At 43.5% G+C, this 18421-nt stretch overlaps 1 protein-coding gene across 3 annotated transcripts in view; it reads right to left on the bottom strand.

Moving 5' to 3' along the window:
* ASTN2 (astrotactin 2) overlaps positions 1–18421 on the bottom strand; it is a 796374-nt gene that overhangs the window by 19662 nt on the left and 758291 nt on the right. For all 3 annotated transcript variants that reach the window (XM_067471887.1, XM_067471888.1, XM_067471889.1), the window contains one exon: positions 8535–8676. In XM_067471887.1, the coding sequence (XP_067327988.1) occupies positions 8535–8676 (142 nt within the window). The remainder of the gene's footprint in view (positions 1–8534; positions 8677–18421) is intronic.

Raw genomic sequence — 18421 nt, forward strand, 5'->3', positions numbered from 1 at the left:
ATCAATGCGGTATCATCTGCATATCTCAGGTTGTTAATGTTTCTCCCAGCAATTTTAACTCCAGCCTTAGCTTCACCAATCCCTGCACATCATGTTGCTTTTTTGGATGTTTAACCGCAACCCAGCTTTTGCCCTTTCCTCTTTCACCTTGGTGATCAGGTTCCTGAGTTCCTCCTTGCTTTCAGCCAACAAAGGGGTATCATCTGCATATCTCAGGTTGTTAATGTTGCTCCCAGAAAATTTAACTCCAGCCTTGGCTTCACCAATCCCTGCACATCATCTTGCATTTTTGGATGTTTAACTGCAACCCAGCTTTTGCCCTTTCCTCTTTCACCTTGGTGATCAGGCTTCTGAGTTCCTCCTTGCTTTCAGCCATCAAAGCGGTATCATCTGCATATCTCAGGTTGTTAATGTTGCTCCCAGAAAATTTAACTCCAGCCTTGGCTTCACCAATCCCTGCACATCATCTTGCATTTTTGGATGTTTAACTGCAACCCAGCTTTTGCCCTTTCCTCTTTCACCTTGGTGATCAGGCTTCTGAGTTCCTCCTTGCTTTCAGCCATCAAAGCGGTATCATCTGCATATCTCAGGTTGTTAATGTTTCTTCCAGCAATTTTAACTCTAGTCTTGGATTCATTAACCCCACACGGCAAGTCCCTGCATGGCTAAGAGTTAAACTAGATGGCTCAACGCGGTCTCTTCCAACTTTGTGATGCTATGAATGCACACAAAAAGGACAGATCTCTCCCCACACTATGCTATACATGGGAAGGAAAATGAATCACCATCCCAGTGTTCCCAAAGGGCTGTAATGTTCAATGATACAATCAAACAGCCTAAACTCCAAAGTGTTTAGATTCAGAACATGATGCTTTGATTACCAAATTTTCCCCATGTCCAGGCAGGCTCACTACGAGGGGTATAAATCTTCATAAGTTCCCTTGTTGTCAGCAAGAACAGATAATTTAATAAGCTTTCTGCCCATTGAGAGAAAAGTCCTTGAAACCTGTGCAAGATTCAAAGACTATTTGCACTTGGAGACTTAATCTGCCTCCCGAAATGCTGACATGTGGTTTTCGGTGATTCTCTTCTGGCCAAGATGCAAGTTTCCGGCACAAAAACTGTGAATTTTCTGGGCAGCAAACGAACATGCTTCTGCATGATGAAATTTTGTGGCGATAAAATCCTGGGTAATTCAGACTCTCACAGCATCTAGGTTTTCCCCACAGGGAATCCCAGCCGTCAGAAAAGCTCCTTTTTTATTAGGGAAGTTATCAAATATTCTGTATAACCTTACTTGAACCATTAACTCTTAACTTGACATTCTGCAAATGTGCCAAGTGGGCAGAAGGAAAGCACCATCCTCTAGTGTGAAATTATGGAGAGCTAGACAGGGGCCTATTCTGGGAGTTACTTCCAAAGGTGGACTATCTAGTAGAGTTGTGCATGGGATTAGTTTTTCCCATTTCTTTCGGCACTTTGGGAGCACGAAATGTGCCTCCCCCCATACGGGAATCAGCTCAACACGAAAGCAAGCAGTAGCGGCTCCCAACTCCTGATCTGCTTTTTGGCATCACAGTTTAAAACCACCCAGCAAACAAAAAGTAAACCCTAATTCCCTGAAAACTATTCTCCACTTCCAGGAAATCTTCACTCTTCCTTTCCTGGAAGTGGGAAGTCTCCTTAAAATGGACCACATTGTGTTGCAGCTGGTTGGGAGTCAGCTGCATTTAAATCACTACTGACATGAGTTTGAAGCCAGCCTGGGTTGGAGTAAGCTCCCAACCATCTGTCTAGCTTGCTGTCAACCTTTGCAGCCCGAAAGACAGTTGAATCTGTCAAGTAGGAAATGTAGGTACCATTTATGCAGGGAGGCTAATTTAACTAATTTACGACGCCATAAGAATCTCCAGCAGCGTGCAAAAGAATGAGGAAGTACTCCATCAGTGTCACAAGTGAACGGGGAAGCGACAGCTCCCCCTGTGGCCAGAATTTGAAGCATATCCTCATGAAGCTCCCGACCATTTGTCTAGCTTGCTGTCGACCTTTGCAGCCTGAAAGACAGTTGCATCTGTCAAGTAGGAAATTTAGGTACCACCTTAAAGTGTGGGGAGGCTAAATTAACTGATTTATGAGGCCATAAGAATCTCCAGCAGCATGCAAAAGAATGAAGATGTACTCCATTGATGTCTCAAGTGGATGGGGAAGTGACAGCTCCCCCGGTGGCCAGAATTTGAAGCATACCCTCGTGAAGCTCCCAACCATTTGTCTAGCTTGCTGTCAACCTTTGCAGCCCATAAGACAGTTGCATCACTCAAGTACGAAATTTGAGTACTGTTTAAGTGGCAAAACTAATAACTAATTTATGATGCCATAAGAATCTCCAGCAGCGTGCAAAAGAATGAGGAAGTACTCCATCAGTGTCACAAGTGGACGGGGAAGCAACAGCTCCTCCGGTGGCCAGAATTGGAAGCATACCCTCGTGAAGTTGGAAAATTAAATAAGCTCTGTGTGTCTGTCTATATATGTTGTGTGTAAATGGCATTGAAACTTTGCCATGTATATGTGCATTGTGATCTGCCCTGAGTCCTCTACAGGGTGAGAAGGGTGGAATATAAATGCTGTAAATAAATAAATTAATAAATATGCCTTGGGTGCGTAACTGGCTGGTGTCGCGTAGCCCGGGAGAGAAAGCACTTGTGCCTCCTAGAACTTGCCTCCTTGCCTTGGAAAGAGAGTGCGTATGAGATGTGAAGGACCAGAAAGTATGCATGGCTGCCAGTGCCTGCATCCAAGCGCCTCTTACTCTAGAGGAGTGTTACTCAACCTTCCTAATGCCATGACCCCTTAATACAGTTCCTCATGTTGAGGTGACCGCCAACCATAACATTATTTTCATTGCTACTTCATAACTGTAATGTCGCTACTGTTATGAATCATAATGTAAATATCTAATAGGCAAGGTGCATTTTCATTCACTAGACCACATTTGGCACAAATACTCGATACGCCCAAATTTGAATACTGGTGGGTTTGAAGGATTAATTTTGTTATTTGAGAGTTGTAGTTGCTGGGATTTATAGTTTATCTACAATCACAGAGCATTCTAAATTCCACCAACTATGGAATTGAACCAAACTTGGCACACAGTTCTCCCATGACCAACAGAAAATACTGGAAGGGTTTGGTGGGCAGTGTCCTTTGGTTTTGGAATTGTAGTTCACCTATATCCAGAGATCACTGTGGACTCAAACAATGATGGATCTGGACCCAACTCTACACGAATACTCAGTATGCCCAAATGTGAATACTGGTGGAGTTTAGGGAAAATAGAATCTTGATATTTGGGAGTTGTAGTTGCTGGGATTTATAGTTCACCTACAATCAAAGAGCATTCTGGACCAACCAATGATAGAACTGGGCCAAATTCCTACACAGATCCCCCATGACCAACAAAAATACTGTGTTTTCTGGTGCTCTTTGGCAACCCCTTTGACACCACTTTGCAACCCCCCACCCAGGGGTCCCGACCTCTAGGTTGAGAAATGCTACCTTAAGGCCATCAGTCCAACTCCCTTCATCAGGGCAAGAAAATATCATCAAAACCCTTCTGACAAAGAGCCATCTAGCAATAGATATAAATAAATATACAGTGTTCCCTCGCGACTTCGTGGTTCGCTTTTAGCGGACTCGCTGTTTTGCGGGTTTTCGAAAATATTCAAACAATGATGGATCCGCACCAAACTTGGCACGGATACTCAATATGCCCAAATGTGAACACTGGAGGAGTTTGGGGAAAATAGACCTTGGCAATTGGGAGTTGTAGTTGCTGGGATTTATAGTTCACCTACAATCAAAGAGCATTCTGAACTCCACCAACGATATTCCCACAGCTGAAAATCTCGTGTTTTTTGCCATTTGTAGCAATTGCTTCTGAGTTAACAGGGAACGGTGTTTGGCCACCCTCCTGTTTACGGCAAGATCTCATGGGATAAAGGTAATGTCTGGACGGGCCCGAGGTCTCAAGCAGAGCTATCAGCACCCTAGTCATCAAAGCAACCACAAAGCCTTAAAAACAAACACACCGCCTTACAAACAAGCACCCAGTCTTTATACAAACAGGAAACAAAACTCAGCTCTTTAAGCGCACTCCAAAAGTTAAGGTTTCCCCAAGCACAGCTCATCTCCTGCTTCCTCTTTAGCCTCTGGGTCTATGTAAATATAAATTAAATTAAGTATACCGATTGGCATCAATATTGGATTCCTAGCTTTGGGACACAACCGAAACGTAAACGAGGATGTATTCTGTATTACCAAAAGAGTGCATGTATGTGTGACAAGAGTGTGTAAACAACACAAAGTCTGGGGAAATCAACCATCCCCTGTTTGTTTGTTTGCTCTTCGAAACCACAAGCACTGCTTTGATCTAAGTAAGGAAATGTGTGGGGCAGCGAAAGGAAAGAATTGGTCAATAGGATGGACTAATGGCTGGAGGTGACTCCAAATGGGGGGAATGATGCAGAGACACAGGACATGAGATAATATTTATGGAATCCCTGAAGAGGTTCTGATCCTATTAACCAGGATCGCTGAACTGCAAAACACAACCTCTCCGAAAGACTGTTGACCACGGGAACAGCTCCCAAGGAAAGTATGTTTTCCTTTGAGGAGAGTGGGGCGAAACACAAATAAGCAACCCGAGAGTCATTCGGGAACGATGGGCAGGCGGGAAGGAACTGGAGGCCCCAACAAAAACACACCTCTGAAGTCTCTGTTTGTGTGACATTTGCCCACTCCGTCACCACTGTTTTGGAAAATGAAGGACCTGCTGGGAAACGTGAGGAGCCTTACCTTGGCTTCCCTTTCGAGTGCGCTTGGCACAAGGTGTTATGTGTTTCTGTGTAGGCATCTATAGATGGATCCCAGGCTGGTAAAGAAAGTAGTTGTCTAGTTTCTGTGCCCTGTTGTTGGAGCATACAAGGAATCAGTGTGTGTGTGTGTATGTGTGTACCATAAAATAAGACGCATGAAGCTGATTGGTTGGGAGATGGCTGAGCCTAGGACTTTTGGTTACTATTACATTTTTGTTCAGGCTTGAGCTATGCAAATGCAGAGTGAGAAGATGAGTGAAGAAGAGAGAGACAGAGTTTTGGAGTGTGCTCTTTCTTCACAAGCTGATGAAGGAATTTATCGACATGGACAAAGAAAGACCATTTTAAATCTCTCATACAAGGACATTATGTGAGTTGATGTAACTGCTCACACTGTACATATGTTACTCTGAATTAAGAAAATTAAACTACTTGTTCTTTATTGTTTACCTGCATAGAATCATAGAATCATAGAATCAAAGAGTTGGAAGAGACCTCATGGGCCATCCAGTCCAACCCCCTGCCAAGAAGCAGGAATATTGCATTCAAATCACCCCTGACAGATGGCCATCCAGCCTCTGCTTAAAAGCCTCCAAAGAAGGAGCCTCCACCACACTCCGGGGTAGAGAGTTCCACTGCTGAACGGCTCTCACAGTCAGGAAGTTCTTCCTCGTGTTCAGATGGAATCTCCTTTCTTGTAGTTTGAAGCCATTGTTCCGCATCCTAGTCTCCAAGGAAGCAGAAAACAAGCTTGCTCCCTCCTCCCTGTGGCTACCTCTCACATATTTATACATGGCTATCATATCTCCTCTCAGCCTTCTCTTCTTCAGGCTAAACATGCCCAGCTCCTTAAGCCGCTCCTCATAGGGCTTGTTCTCCAGACCTTTTATCATTTTAGTCGCTCTCCTCTGGACACATTCCAGCTTGTCAATATCTCTCTTGAATTGTGGGGCCCAGAACTGGACACAATATTCCAGGTGTGGTCTAACCAAAGCAGAATAGAGGGGTAGCATTACTTCCTTAGATCTAGACACTATGCTCCTATTGATGCAGGCCAAAATCCCATTGGCTTTTTTTGCTGCCACATCACATTGTTGGCTCATGTTTAACTTGTTTTCCACGAGGACTCCAAGATATTTTTCACACGTACTGCTCTCGAGCCAGACATTGCCCCCCATTCTGTATCTTTGCATTTCGTTTTTCCTGCCAAAGTGGAGTATCTTGCATTTGTCCCTGTTGAACTTCATTTTGTTAGTTTTGGACCATCTCTCTAATCTGTCAAGATCGTTTTGAATCCTGCTCCTGTCCTCTGGACTATTGGCTATTGTCGTCTGCAAACTTGATGATCCTGCCTTCTAGCCCTTCATCTAAGTCATTAATAAAGATGTTGAACAGGACCGGGCCCAGGACGGAACCCTGCGGCACTCCGCTCGTCACTTCTTTCCAGGATGAAGAGGAAGCATTAGTGAGCACTCTCTGGGTTGGTCCATTTAACCAATTACAGATCCGCCTCACCGTAGTTTTGCCTAGCCCACATTGGACTAGTTTCCTTGCCAGAAGGTCATGGGGGACCTTGTCGAAGGCCTTACTGAAATCCAGGTACGCCACATCCACGGCATTCCCCGCATCTACCCAGCTTGTAACTCTATCGAAAAAAGAGATCAGATGAGTCTGGCATGACTTGTTTTTGATAAATCCATGTTGACTATTAGCAGTGACTGCATTTGTTTCTAAGTATTTGCAGACCACTTCCTTAATAATCTTTTCCAGAATCTTTCCCGGTATTTATGTGAAGCTGACCGGACGGTAGTTGTTTGGGTCATCCTTTTTTCCCTTCTTGAAGATTGGGACCACATTGGCCCTCCTCCAATCTGCTGGAACTTCTCCCGTTCTCCAAGAACTCTCAAAGATGGTTGCCAATGGTTCCGAAATGATTTCCGCTAGTTCCTTCAATAAGGAAGGAAGCATGGCATATTCTCTTTCTCTGCCAAGACAGTGTGTGGGTACTGCTTCGGCAAGATGGTAACGGTGGTCCATGCAGTCATGCTGGCCACTAGGTCTGGGCGGTTTCGTTCGTTAATTTCGTAATTCGTTATTGATTCGTATTTAAATTAGCTTACGATCCGATATTGAGCCATGCAGGAGCAACTAAAAATCGAAACGAATTTTTCAATTTATTTCGTAATTGGTTCGAAATCGTTTTGAAATCGTTTCGAAATTGTTTCGTTATTATTTCCGTATGTCTGGTGCAAGTGTTATAGTTGTTGTTTGTTTTATCAGTGATAAAAAAATAAATTATCACACCAACAGTCAACAACAGAGGGAGAGGGAAGCTTCAGAAGTTCCCCCTGTCCCATTTGGAGGGTTTTTTTTAGCGTATTGCGCAATCGCGTCCGCCATTAACGAATCAATTCGAAATTTACGAAATTTGGTAAATAACGAATTTTTTTAAAAGAAAAATTCGGAATTATTTTAAAAAACGAAACACAATGGACCCCTTAAAAACGAAACGAGTTTTGAAACAAATTTTTGCGTAGTTACCCAGGCCTACTGGCCACATGACCTAGGAGACGTCTATGGACAATGCCGGCTCTTTGGCTTAGAAATTGAGATGAGCACCACCCCTCAGAGTTGGACTTGACTAGACTTAATGTCAAGGGGAAACCTTTACCTTTATGTAAACCGCTTTGAGTTTCCCCCAGGGGTGAGAAAGGCAGTATATAAATACTGTAAATAAATAAATAAATATATAATATTATTTGTTTATATATATATATATTTATATGTACGCTCGTTTGTATGTACGTATATATTGTTTATATGTATGTATTATTTGTTTGTCTGCATGCAGTACTTATTAGTATATGTGTATGTGTAATGTTTGTTTGCATGTATGTATTAGGTAAAACTAAGCAGGAAGCATCCTGTTTGTATTCCACCCATTGACTTTCCTTTTTTACTAAGTTGCATACCATTCTTTTGGAAGGATGGATATTTAGTGTTTTAACATCAGTTTTCAAATGAGTCCCCCTCGGGGTGAGAAAATGCTGTAAATAAATAAATAAATTTCGAAGCAAATTCAAATTGTTCGAATTTGGACTTATGGCATGCTTAATGAAAAACAGAATCTGAATGAGGAGGACATTTGGGTAAGTGGAGCCTTGGTTATGTATTGGGTACGTTTTTCCTCCTGAGGCTCAATGGAGAAATATTTGCTTGCTTTCAGTTTTCTTTTTTTGGTTCCACTGGCATGAAGTGAATGAATAAAAACCCTCATCTCTCAACAAAGGATTCCCCCAGGCAGTAAGAAGCCACACCTTGCAAACTGCTAAGCCATTAAATGCTAATCAGGGTGGCCAATTGAAACACTCACACCTACCTCCAACAGACAAGAGTCATTTCTCCCACCCTGGACATCATTCCACAGATATATAAACCCAATTTTCCTAGTTTCCAACAGACCTCACAACCTCTGAGGATGCTTGCCATAGATGTAGGTGAAACGTCAGGAGAGAATGCTTCTGGAATGTGGCCAGACAGCCCTAAAAACTTACAGCAACAAAACTTTTCTTTGGCTGCTCAAGGCAAGATATGAGTTCAGAAAGTGTTTCCGAACCCGAAATATTTGTGTCCGATTTCCAACTCAGAGCCCCCTTCACTTACTTGTATAATCCGTCAGGCTCCAGACACTTGAAAATGACGGAGTAGAGGCTGGTGTCAGGGGCATCTCCATGGCTCCTCCCGGCAGCCACACAGGCAGTCCCAAGGCCAGAGAGTAAATCATCCACGAGGCTCAAGGATTCTCCTGTGGGCCAAAGAAGAGAAGCAAGTGAGCAATGACAAAAAGAAAGACAAAAAGAAGATTCAGTTCACATTTTGAGACCACCACCAAATTGCAGGTAAAAATCCACATCATATTTTTTTCTTTCTCTTTTTCCTTTTTCTTTCCCCCCAGTTTTTCCTATATTAAATTCCTTCTTTCCTGGACCATATTGTTCTCCCTCTTTCCATGTTAAGGGATGTCCTTTTTCTTTTGTTATTTGAATTAAATTCTCAATAAAAAGTATTTTAAAAATATATTTTTGTGGTGGTATGTCTTTATCCTTGGCAGTTTAAAGACATGGTTCTTCAGTCTAACAGCGGAGTTAGCTGTGTGCCATTACACAAATGTTTGTGAATATCACTTGTTCAAAAAGTTGACTTCTAACAAGGTCATGCTTTTCTTGACAAGTGGTTTCCAAAAGGTGGTCTCCACGTGTTCACATTTGCCAAAGGGATGTGACATCATTTTTAGCTTTGCAATCATCATCATCATCATCATCATCATCATCATCATCATCATCATCATCTTTATTTATACCCCGCCACCATATCCCCAATGGGGACTCGGAGTGGCTTACATGGCGCCAAGCCCAGACAATAATAATAATAATCTTTATTTGTACCCCACTCCATCTCCCCGATGGGGACTCGGTGCGGCTTACATGAGGTCAAGCCCAAAACAACAATTACAGGAAATAAAACAAAACTGAAAACACAAATAATAAACAATAATAACGCAATTACATAAAACAAAGACACCATAGCAATATAAAATTATAATAATCACAATAACAATAACATGGGCGCGCTACATGTAATGGATTAAAAAAAAGCTGAGTAAAAACGGATTAAAATCTCAGGCGAGATAAACACGAGATAAAAAAGGACAGATTATTTGCGGAGGAGAGCTCATTTTAGTGGAGGTCGTGAAGCAAAGCTTTCCTATAGGGGGGAATGCACTCCAATAACAGAAACCGTTAAAACTAAGCATGGGGATGTAAATCTATTCACCAAATGCACAGCGGAAGAGCCAGGTTTTGAGGTTCTTTTTAAAGGTTTCTAAAGTAGGGGCTTTCCTAATCTCTCCAGGAAGTGAGTTCCAGAGTCGGGGAGCCACAGAGGAGAAGGCTCTCTCCCTTGTACTCACCAGACGAGTCTGGGAGACTGGCGGGGGTGAAAGAAGGGCCTCCCCAGAAGAACGGAGGGCCCGAGATGGTTCATGGAGAAAGATACGGTCACGAAGGTAGGTGGGTCCCAAACCGTTTAGGGCTTTATAGGTGATAACCTGCACCTTGAATTGGGGCCGGAAAATAAATGGCAGCCAGTGGAGTTCCTTAAACAGGGGGGTTGACCGCTTCCTGTAGGTTGTCCCAGTTATTAGTCTGGCTGCTGAACATTGTAATTTCCGGGCCGTCTTCAAGGGTAGCCCCACGTAGAGAGTATTACAGTAGTCCAATCTAGAGGTAACTAAGGCATGGACCACCATGGTCAAGGACAACATATTACAACAAGATAAAACCAGAACATAAACAATAAACAACATCATCAAAATTACATAAAGGAAAGAAAAAAACATAGTCATAAAATAACATTCCACAATCACAATAACAATGGGCAGGCCACATGTACAGGATAAAACGATTAAAAGACTCTAATGAGATAAAAATAGGAGTTAATTGCAGGGAACTTGTAAAAACACAGAGAGTTGTGAAGCTAAACTTCCCATTTGGAGGGCGTGTATTCCAGTGGGAAGAGCGTTGAGGGGTGCAATGGTGTCATATTGTGCACCTACTCGCCGAAGGCGCAGCAGAAGAGCCGGGTTTTAAGGTTCTTTTTGAACGTTTCTAGAGAACGGGCTTTCCTGATCTCTCCAGGTAATGAGTTCCAAAGTCAGGGAGCCACAGAGGAGAAGGCTCTGTCCCTTGTGTCCGCAAGACGAGCTTGTGAGATTGGTAGGGGTGAAAGGAGGGCCTCCCTCGAAGGTCTAAGAGCCCGGGTTGGTATGTGGAGAGAGATACGGTCACAAAGGTAGGTGGGTCTCAAACCGTTTAGTGCTATGATGTACTTATTTCCAATAGGTTATGGAATTTCCAATATCCTTGAGGTCTCTTCCAACTCTTATAATTTTATGATTCTATGTTAACATTCAGTTGGTCACTTTGCCTGCTACTTTTACACTACCCACCCCATTGCAGCCTTTATTTTCATTCTGATTCAGCCTTTATTCGCCCATATAAATTTGCACAACATGGCCGCTAGAAAAACAATGTCATGGAAAAACAACCCATCTAAATCATAGAATCAAAGAGTTGGAAGAGATCTCATGGGCCATCCAGTCCAACTCCCTGCCAAGAAGCAGGAATATTGCATTCAAAGCATCCCTGACAGATGGCCATCCAGCCTCTGTTTAAAAGCTTCCAAAGAAGGAGTCTCCACCACGCTCGGGCAGAGAGTTCCACTGCTGAACGGCTCTCACAGTCAGGAAGTTCTTCCTCATATTCAGATGGAATCTCCTTTCTTGTAGTTTAAAGCCATTATTCCGCGTCCTAGTCTCCAAGGAAGCAGAAAACAAGCTTGTTCCCTCCTCCCTGTGGCTTCCTCTCACATATTTATACATGGCTATCATATCCCCTCTCAGCCTTCTCTTCTTCAGGCTAAACATGCCCAGCTCCTTAAGCCGCTCCTCATAGGGCTTGTTCTCCAGACCCTTGATCATTTTAATCGCCCTCCTCTGGACACATTCCAGCTTGTCAATATCCCTCTTGAATTGTCGTGCCCAGAATTGGACACAATATTCCAGGTGTGGTCTAACCAAAGCAGAATAGAGCATGGGTAGCATGACTTCCCTAGATCTCGACACTATGCTCCTATTGATGCAGGCCAAAATCCCATTGGCTTTTTTTTGCCACTACATGACATTGTTGGCTCATGTTTAACTTGTTGTCCATGAGGACTCCAAGATCTTTTTCACCAGTACTGCTCTCGAGCCAGGCATTGTCCCCTGTGGGGCGTAACATTGGACATAACTTAATACGTGATGCCACACCACATATGTAGTTTTCTGACACCACTTTAATACCTGGGACGTACTCTGTTTCTGTCCTTTTACAGGTGCCTTTCCTTTTGACTCAGTGAGGGGAAAAAGAATTTCCTTTCTAAATCCCTTTACCACCTTGTACTGCTGCAGTTTCCCTTTTAAATTGGCTGGGGCCTTCTTGTGAGCTGTTTAACCTTTCTGCTTTATATCACAGGCTTGAGACACTCTGGTAAGCAACCAAGTAACAAAGTTTATTTATAGCTTCTGGTTCCAATGCGTTATGGTTACAAGTGTGTTTTGTTACAGTCTCGAGTCTTACATTCAGTATCATTCACTTGGTTAACTTTTCCTATGAAACTCTCACTGTTTCACATCAACGAAAATGTTACTTTCTTCATATACTCTTGGCTGAACTATATTCTGACTTAGGCCTCACTGGCACCTTTTATTTTTCCTTAAACCTTGAGCTCCATTTCCCAACTGCTTCTCTCTAACCGAGGTTCCTAACTGCTCCTACTTTTTATTATTTTTTTTAATTGACAACCTCTAACTGCCTCTTTCAAACTTGACTCTGCCCCCTTAGAATGTTCAGTTCTGTAATTGCCATTCTAGCTCAGCAGCCTTTTCAAATCCTGGCATAATCTCATCTGCATATGACCAATCGGCTTCACATATGCAAATTAATCCTGCCTTCTCTATTGCTACCCTATTTGAGCCAATTCTTCCCTATCAACCATATTGTAACCTAGAGCTACACACCAAAAATAAAACATAGATCATAAAATTCACTACATCCCCCATTCTGTCTCTTTGCATTTCGTTTTTTCTGCCTAAGTGGAGTATCTTGCATTTGTCCCCGTTGAACTTCATTTTGTTAGTTTTGGCCCATCTCTCTAATCTGTCAAGATTGTTCTGAATCCTGCTCTTGTCCTCTGGAGTATTGGCTATCCCTCCCAATTTGGTGTCGTCTGCAAACTTGATGATATTGTTACTGTGCATTACTATGACACAATAAACCCATTTTCTTCAGAACGCCAGCTTTCCATCTTTTTCCTTGCTGACCTGTTTCTCATTTATTGCTGTGGGGCATCTATCGTGACGATCTTTGCGAAACAAAGGGGCGACGCAAGGAAATGAGAAATGATTTTTCTCTCTCCCCCCTCCACTTCCATTTTGAATAGTTTTGGGGTTGTTTCTCTCTTTTTTTTTGCTGCTGCAAAGGAGACCGATTGAGTCTGAAACCAAACCAAACCTGAAGCCTTTCTTTCGCTGGATGGAATGAAAACAAAGAGGGGGGAAAGCCTATATGGATAAATAAATATATTGGTAGGTCTGGTGGAGGGCTGATTGTGTTTCAACCCCAATGGAGCAATAATGGAGAACAGGCACATACCTGGACAGGGGCTCCCACGTCCTTCTCCATTTTCAAAGCAAAAGAGGGGAAAAAATACAGAACAGAATTGTCAACCCCCTTCCCCAAAAATCAGACATAAATGCCAAAAGCCTGGGGGTTTCGATGGGGGGACATTTGGGGGATTTCTGGCCCCACACAAGAAGGTGCCAACGGAGGGAGGGAATGGAAAGAAAGGTGAGTGAGGGGTTTGAAGCGATGCTTCGATCTTGCGCCCGCCTGGTTCGGTTTTTCCCTTTTTTAACTCAGGAAACACCTGGCCCTCGGAGGTCTGTAAAAATATGTCACACGTGGTGTGTGTTCATGGCACCTTTCCCTTCTCCCAGTTTTCCACCTCAAGGTGTTAAGACTGGAGGAGAAGGAGGAGGAGGGCAAAACATCAGGGGTGGCTGGAAAGGTTGGAGAGAAAGGTTTCGGCCCGATTTGCCTCGAAAGAGCACTTTCCCGTCGAGGACCTCGAAAACATTCCCGCAGCCAAGAGTGTCCGGAGAAGGGCTACCAAAATAGTCAAGGGCTTCAAAGCCAAAAGCAACTGATCCTAAACTAACAAAATGAATGTATTGTTGAAGGCTTTCATGGCCGGAATCACTGGGTTGTTGTAGATTTTTTTCGGGCTATATGGCCATGTTCTAGAGGCATTCTCTCCTGATGTTTCGCCTGCATCTATGGCAAGAATCCTCAAAGGTACCTCTGAGGAATCATAGAATCAAAGAGTTGGAAGAGACCTCATGGGCCATCCAGTCCAACCCCATTCTGCCAAGAAGCAGGAATATTGCATTCAAATCACCCCTGACAGATGGTCATCCAGCCTCTGTTTAAAAGCTTCCAAAGAAGGAGCCTCCACCACACTCCGGGGCAGAGAATTCCACTCTTACAGTCAGGAAGTTCTTCCTCATGTTCAGATGGAATCTCCTCTCTTGTAGTTTGAAGCCATTGTTCCGCATCCTAGTCTCCAAGGAAGCAAAAAACAAGCTTGCTCCCTCCTCCCTGTGGCTTCCTCTCACATATTTATACATGGCTGTCATATCTCCTCTCAGCCTTCTCTTCTTCAGGCTAAACATGCCCAGCTCCTTAAGCCGCTCCTCATAAGGCTTGTTCTCCAGACTCTTGATCATTTTAGTCGCCCTCCTCTGGACACATTCCAGCTTGTCAATATCTCTCTTCCAATTGTGGTGCCCAGAATTGGACACAATATTCCAGGTGTGGTCTAACCAAAGCAGAATAGAGGGGTAGCATTGCTTCCCTAGATCCTATTGATGCAGGCCAAAATCCCATTGGCTTTTTTTTGCCACCACATCACATTGTTGGCTCATGTTTAACTTGTTGTCCATGAGGACTCCAAGATCTTTTTCACACTTATTGCTCTCGAGCCAGGCATTGTCCCCCATTCTGTATCTTTGCATTTCGTTTTTTCTGCCTAAGTGGAGTATCTTGCATTTGTCCCTGTTGAACCTCATTTTGTTAGTTTTGGCCAATCATCTCTCTAATCTGTCAAGATCGTTTTGAATCCTGCTCCTGTCCTCTGGAGTATTGCTATCCCTCCCAATTTGGTGTCATCTGCAAACTTGATTATCCTGTTTTCTAACCCTTCATCTAAGTCATTAATACAGATGTTGAACAGGACCGGGCCCAGGATAGAACCCTGTGGCACTCCACTTGTTACTTCTTTCCAGGATGAAGAGGAAGCATTGGGGAGAATCACCCTCTGGGTTCGTCCATTTAACCAATTACGGATCCACCTCACCGTAGTTTTGCCTAGCCCACATTGGACTAGTTTGTTTGCCAGAAGGTCATGAGGGACCTTGTCAAAGGCCTTGTCGAAGGATGCTTGCCATAGATGCAGGCCAAACGTCAGGAGAGGTAATGCCTTTAGAACATGGCCATATAGCCCGAAAAAATCTACAACAACCTAACAAAACGAACTTCAGCATAGAGAAATGTACAGCATTAGAAAATCGATATAAATAAAAATGTAATGTTTGTTTGTGGGATTAACAGAACTCAAAAACCACTGGACGAACTGACACCAAATTTGGACACAAGACACTTATCAGGCCAACGAGAGACCATCACTCAAAAAAATTGATTTTGTCATTTGGGAGTTGTAGTTGCTGGGAGTTATAGTTCACCTACAATCAAAGAGCATTCTGAACTCCACCAATAATTGAATTGAGCTAAACTTGGTACACAGAACTCCCATGACCAACAGAAAAGACTGGAAGGGTTTGGTGGGCATTGACCTTGAGTTTTGGAGTTGTACTTCATCTTCATCCTGAGAGCACTATGGACTCAAACAATGATGGATCTGTACCAAACTTGGCACGAATATTCCATACGCCCAAATATGAACAAAGATGGAGTTTGGGGAAGATAGACCTTGACACTTGGGAGTTGAAGTTGCTGGGATTTATAGTTCATCTACAATCAACATGCATTCCGAACTCCACCAACAATTGAATTGAACCAAACTTGGCACATAGAACTCCCATGACCAACAGAAAAGACTGGAAGGGTTTGGTGGGCATTGACCTTGAGTTTTGGAGTTGTAGTTCATCTACATCCAGAGAGCACAGGGGATTCAATGATGGATCGGGACCAAACTTGGCACGAATATTCCATATGCCCAAATAAGAACAAAGACAGAGTTTGGGGAAAATAGACCTAGACATTTGGAAGTTGTAGCTGCTGGAATTTGTATACTGTATTTCTCAGTCCGTAGGCGACTCAAAGTGGTTAACAGGGCAAAATTCAATGCTTACAATGTCATACATACAATTAAAAACATAAAATATTATAAAAACTAAACCAATCAATAAAATATAAATTCATATTGTCTCCTTGTGAAAAACGTTGTCTGGACTCATTGTCTAGTCATTCCATTTTCCTGTGTCAGTTACTCTGCATTTGCAAACGCTTGTTCAAAAAGCCACGTCTTGACTTTTTTCCGGAATGTTAAAAGGGAGGTGGCCGATCTAATATCTACAGCCGAGGGGCCACCACCAAGAAGGCCCTGTCTCTCATCTCCACCAAACGTATTTGTGATGAGAGTAACAAATATGGTCGGCGGAGACGAGAGACAGGGCCTTCTTGGTGGTGGCCCCTTGGTAACTAGAGTAGGGGCTCCCCGATGGTGCAGTAAATTAGTCTCCTTTTTGACCAGCCTGGGAGCTCCAGAAAATCACAAGGTGAACCTTTTCTTTCCATCTAAGGCAGTGGTTCCCAACCTTTTTTTGACCACGGACTACTCTCGGTCAGGTAGCAGACCATATTTTAGTTCTATGGGACCACTGATGGTTCATGGCGCACAGGTTGGAAATCATTGATGTAAGCTATCCCATCTTCAATCCCCACAGTTAATAGTGACAAGAGAATGGACCTTCTCAAGTTCCTGCACCAATACTATGGAAATGCTTCCCCTTGAGCCACTAGGTTACAATGCTCCAAAAGGACTATCTATCTCCCCACATAACCCCTCTTAAAGGCTTTGTTATGAGTCTAAAAGAGAAGGAAAAACAAGACTAACCACACTACGCTGAGCTCTTTTGGAGGCAGTAGCCAGATAGCAATAAATAATGGGCTTGACCAGCATAATGCGTAGCTAGGTTTATGCCCAAGGACACTTTCCAGACTCCGGTGGATCATGCTGGGGTTCCATGCCAAATGTCAACATGTTCCTGCCAGATAAAGACAAGGTTTTTGAAAAACTACAACTGAAGTAAAGAAACAAAGCTTGAAAAACCACCACTGTGGACCAAGTCATTTCTGACTCAGAGCCACCACGGAGAGGGAGAAGAAGACAACTAAGTTAGTATCACCCCCAGAGAGTCTGTAGGACCTTTTACAGAACTTGAAAATTGAACAACAACCAACCAACAAACCAACCAACGAACAATACTAATTCTTTATAACCTGACATAAGGGAACACAGATGACCCAGGAATCATATCTGCTTCTTCGTTTCGGTGTTGTGGCCACTAACTGTAAAGCTGTAGGAACCAGAGTGATGACTATCACACCAGAAGTCCAGGAGAACATGGTCAAACCTCAGTTCAACCATGCAACCCCATTAAGTGACCTTGACAAACCACGCTCATTCAACCTTAGAGAAAGGCAATGGCAAATGTCCTGAGAACCAAGAAAACACTATGGACCAGTCACTTCAAGGATACCATCCATCCATCTTGCCCTTGGTCAGCTCCTCTTTCTTTTTCCTTCCTTCCTTCTTTTTCCTTGCATTTCGATTGTAGGTGAACTATAAATCCCAGCAACTACAACTCCCAAACATCAAGGTCTATTTTCCCCAAAATCCATCTGTGTTCACATTTGGACATATTGAGTATTCATGCCAAGTCTGGTCCAGATCTATCATTGTTTGGGTCCACAGTGCTCTCTGGATGTAGGTGAACTACAACTCCAAAACTCAAGCTCAATGCCCACCAAGCTCAATGCCCACCTGTTGGTCATAGGGTTAGGGTCTTCAGAGCATTTTGTACCGCTTCCTCAGTAATGTTTGTAGGATCCTCCCACCAAAAGCCCTCCTCCGCTGTGATTGGCTGGCCTCTCAGCCAAGGGAGGGCTGTTTCTGAGACTCCAAGTGGGGAAAGGGAGAGCAGGAATGCATGGCGCATGGCACACATGTGCAAGTGAGGGAGAGCATGTGAGACTGAAGAGAGGCTTGCAAGTCCCTTCAAGGTATGGTGGTTCTGTGTGGGAAATTTGGCCCATTCTCTCTATGGTGGGCTTCAGAATGCTCTTTGATTGCAGGTGAACTATAAATCCAAGCAAATACAACTCTCCCATTTAAAGGTCTGTTTTCCCCAAACTCCACCAGTGTTCACATTTGGGCATATTGAGTATCCGAGCCAAGTTTGGTCCAGACCCATCATTGTTTGAGTACACAGTGCTGACTGGATGTAGGTGAACTACAACTCCAAAACTCAAGGTCAATGCCCACCAAACCCTTAAAGTATTTTCTGTTGGCTGTGGGAGTTCTGTGTGGCAAGTTTGGTTCAATTCCACCGTTTGTGGGCTTCAGAATGCTCTTTGGTTGTAGGTGAACTATAAATACCAGCAATGACAACTCCCACATGTCAAGAGACCTCATGGGCCATCCAGTCCAACCCCCTGCCAAGAAGCAGGAATATTGCATTCAAAGCACCCCTGACAGATGGCCATCTAGCCTCTGCTTAAAAGCCTCCAAAGAAGGAGCCTCAACTACACTCTGGGGCAGAGAGTTCCACTGCTGAACAGCTCTCACAGTCAATAAGTTCTTCCTAATAT

The sequence above is a fragment of the Anolis sagrei genome, chromosome 11 (genome assembly GCF_037176765.1).
Source record: "Anolis sagrei isolate rAnoSag1 chromosome 11, rAnoSag1.mat, whole genome shotgun sequence".
Taxonomy (NCBI): domain Eukaryota; kingdom Metazoa; phylum Chordata; class Lepidosauria; order Squamata; family Dactyloidae; genus Anolis; species Anolis sagrei.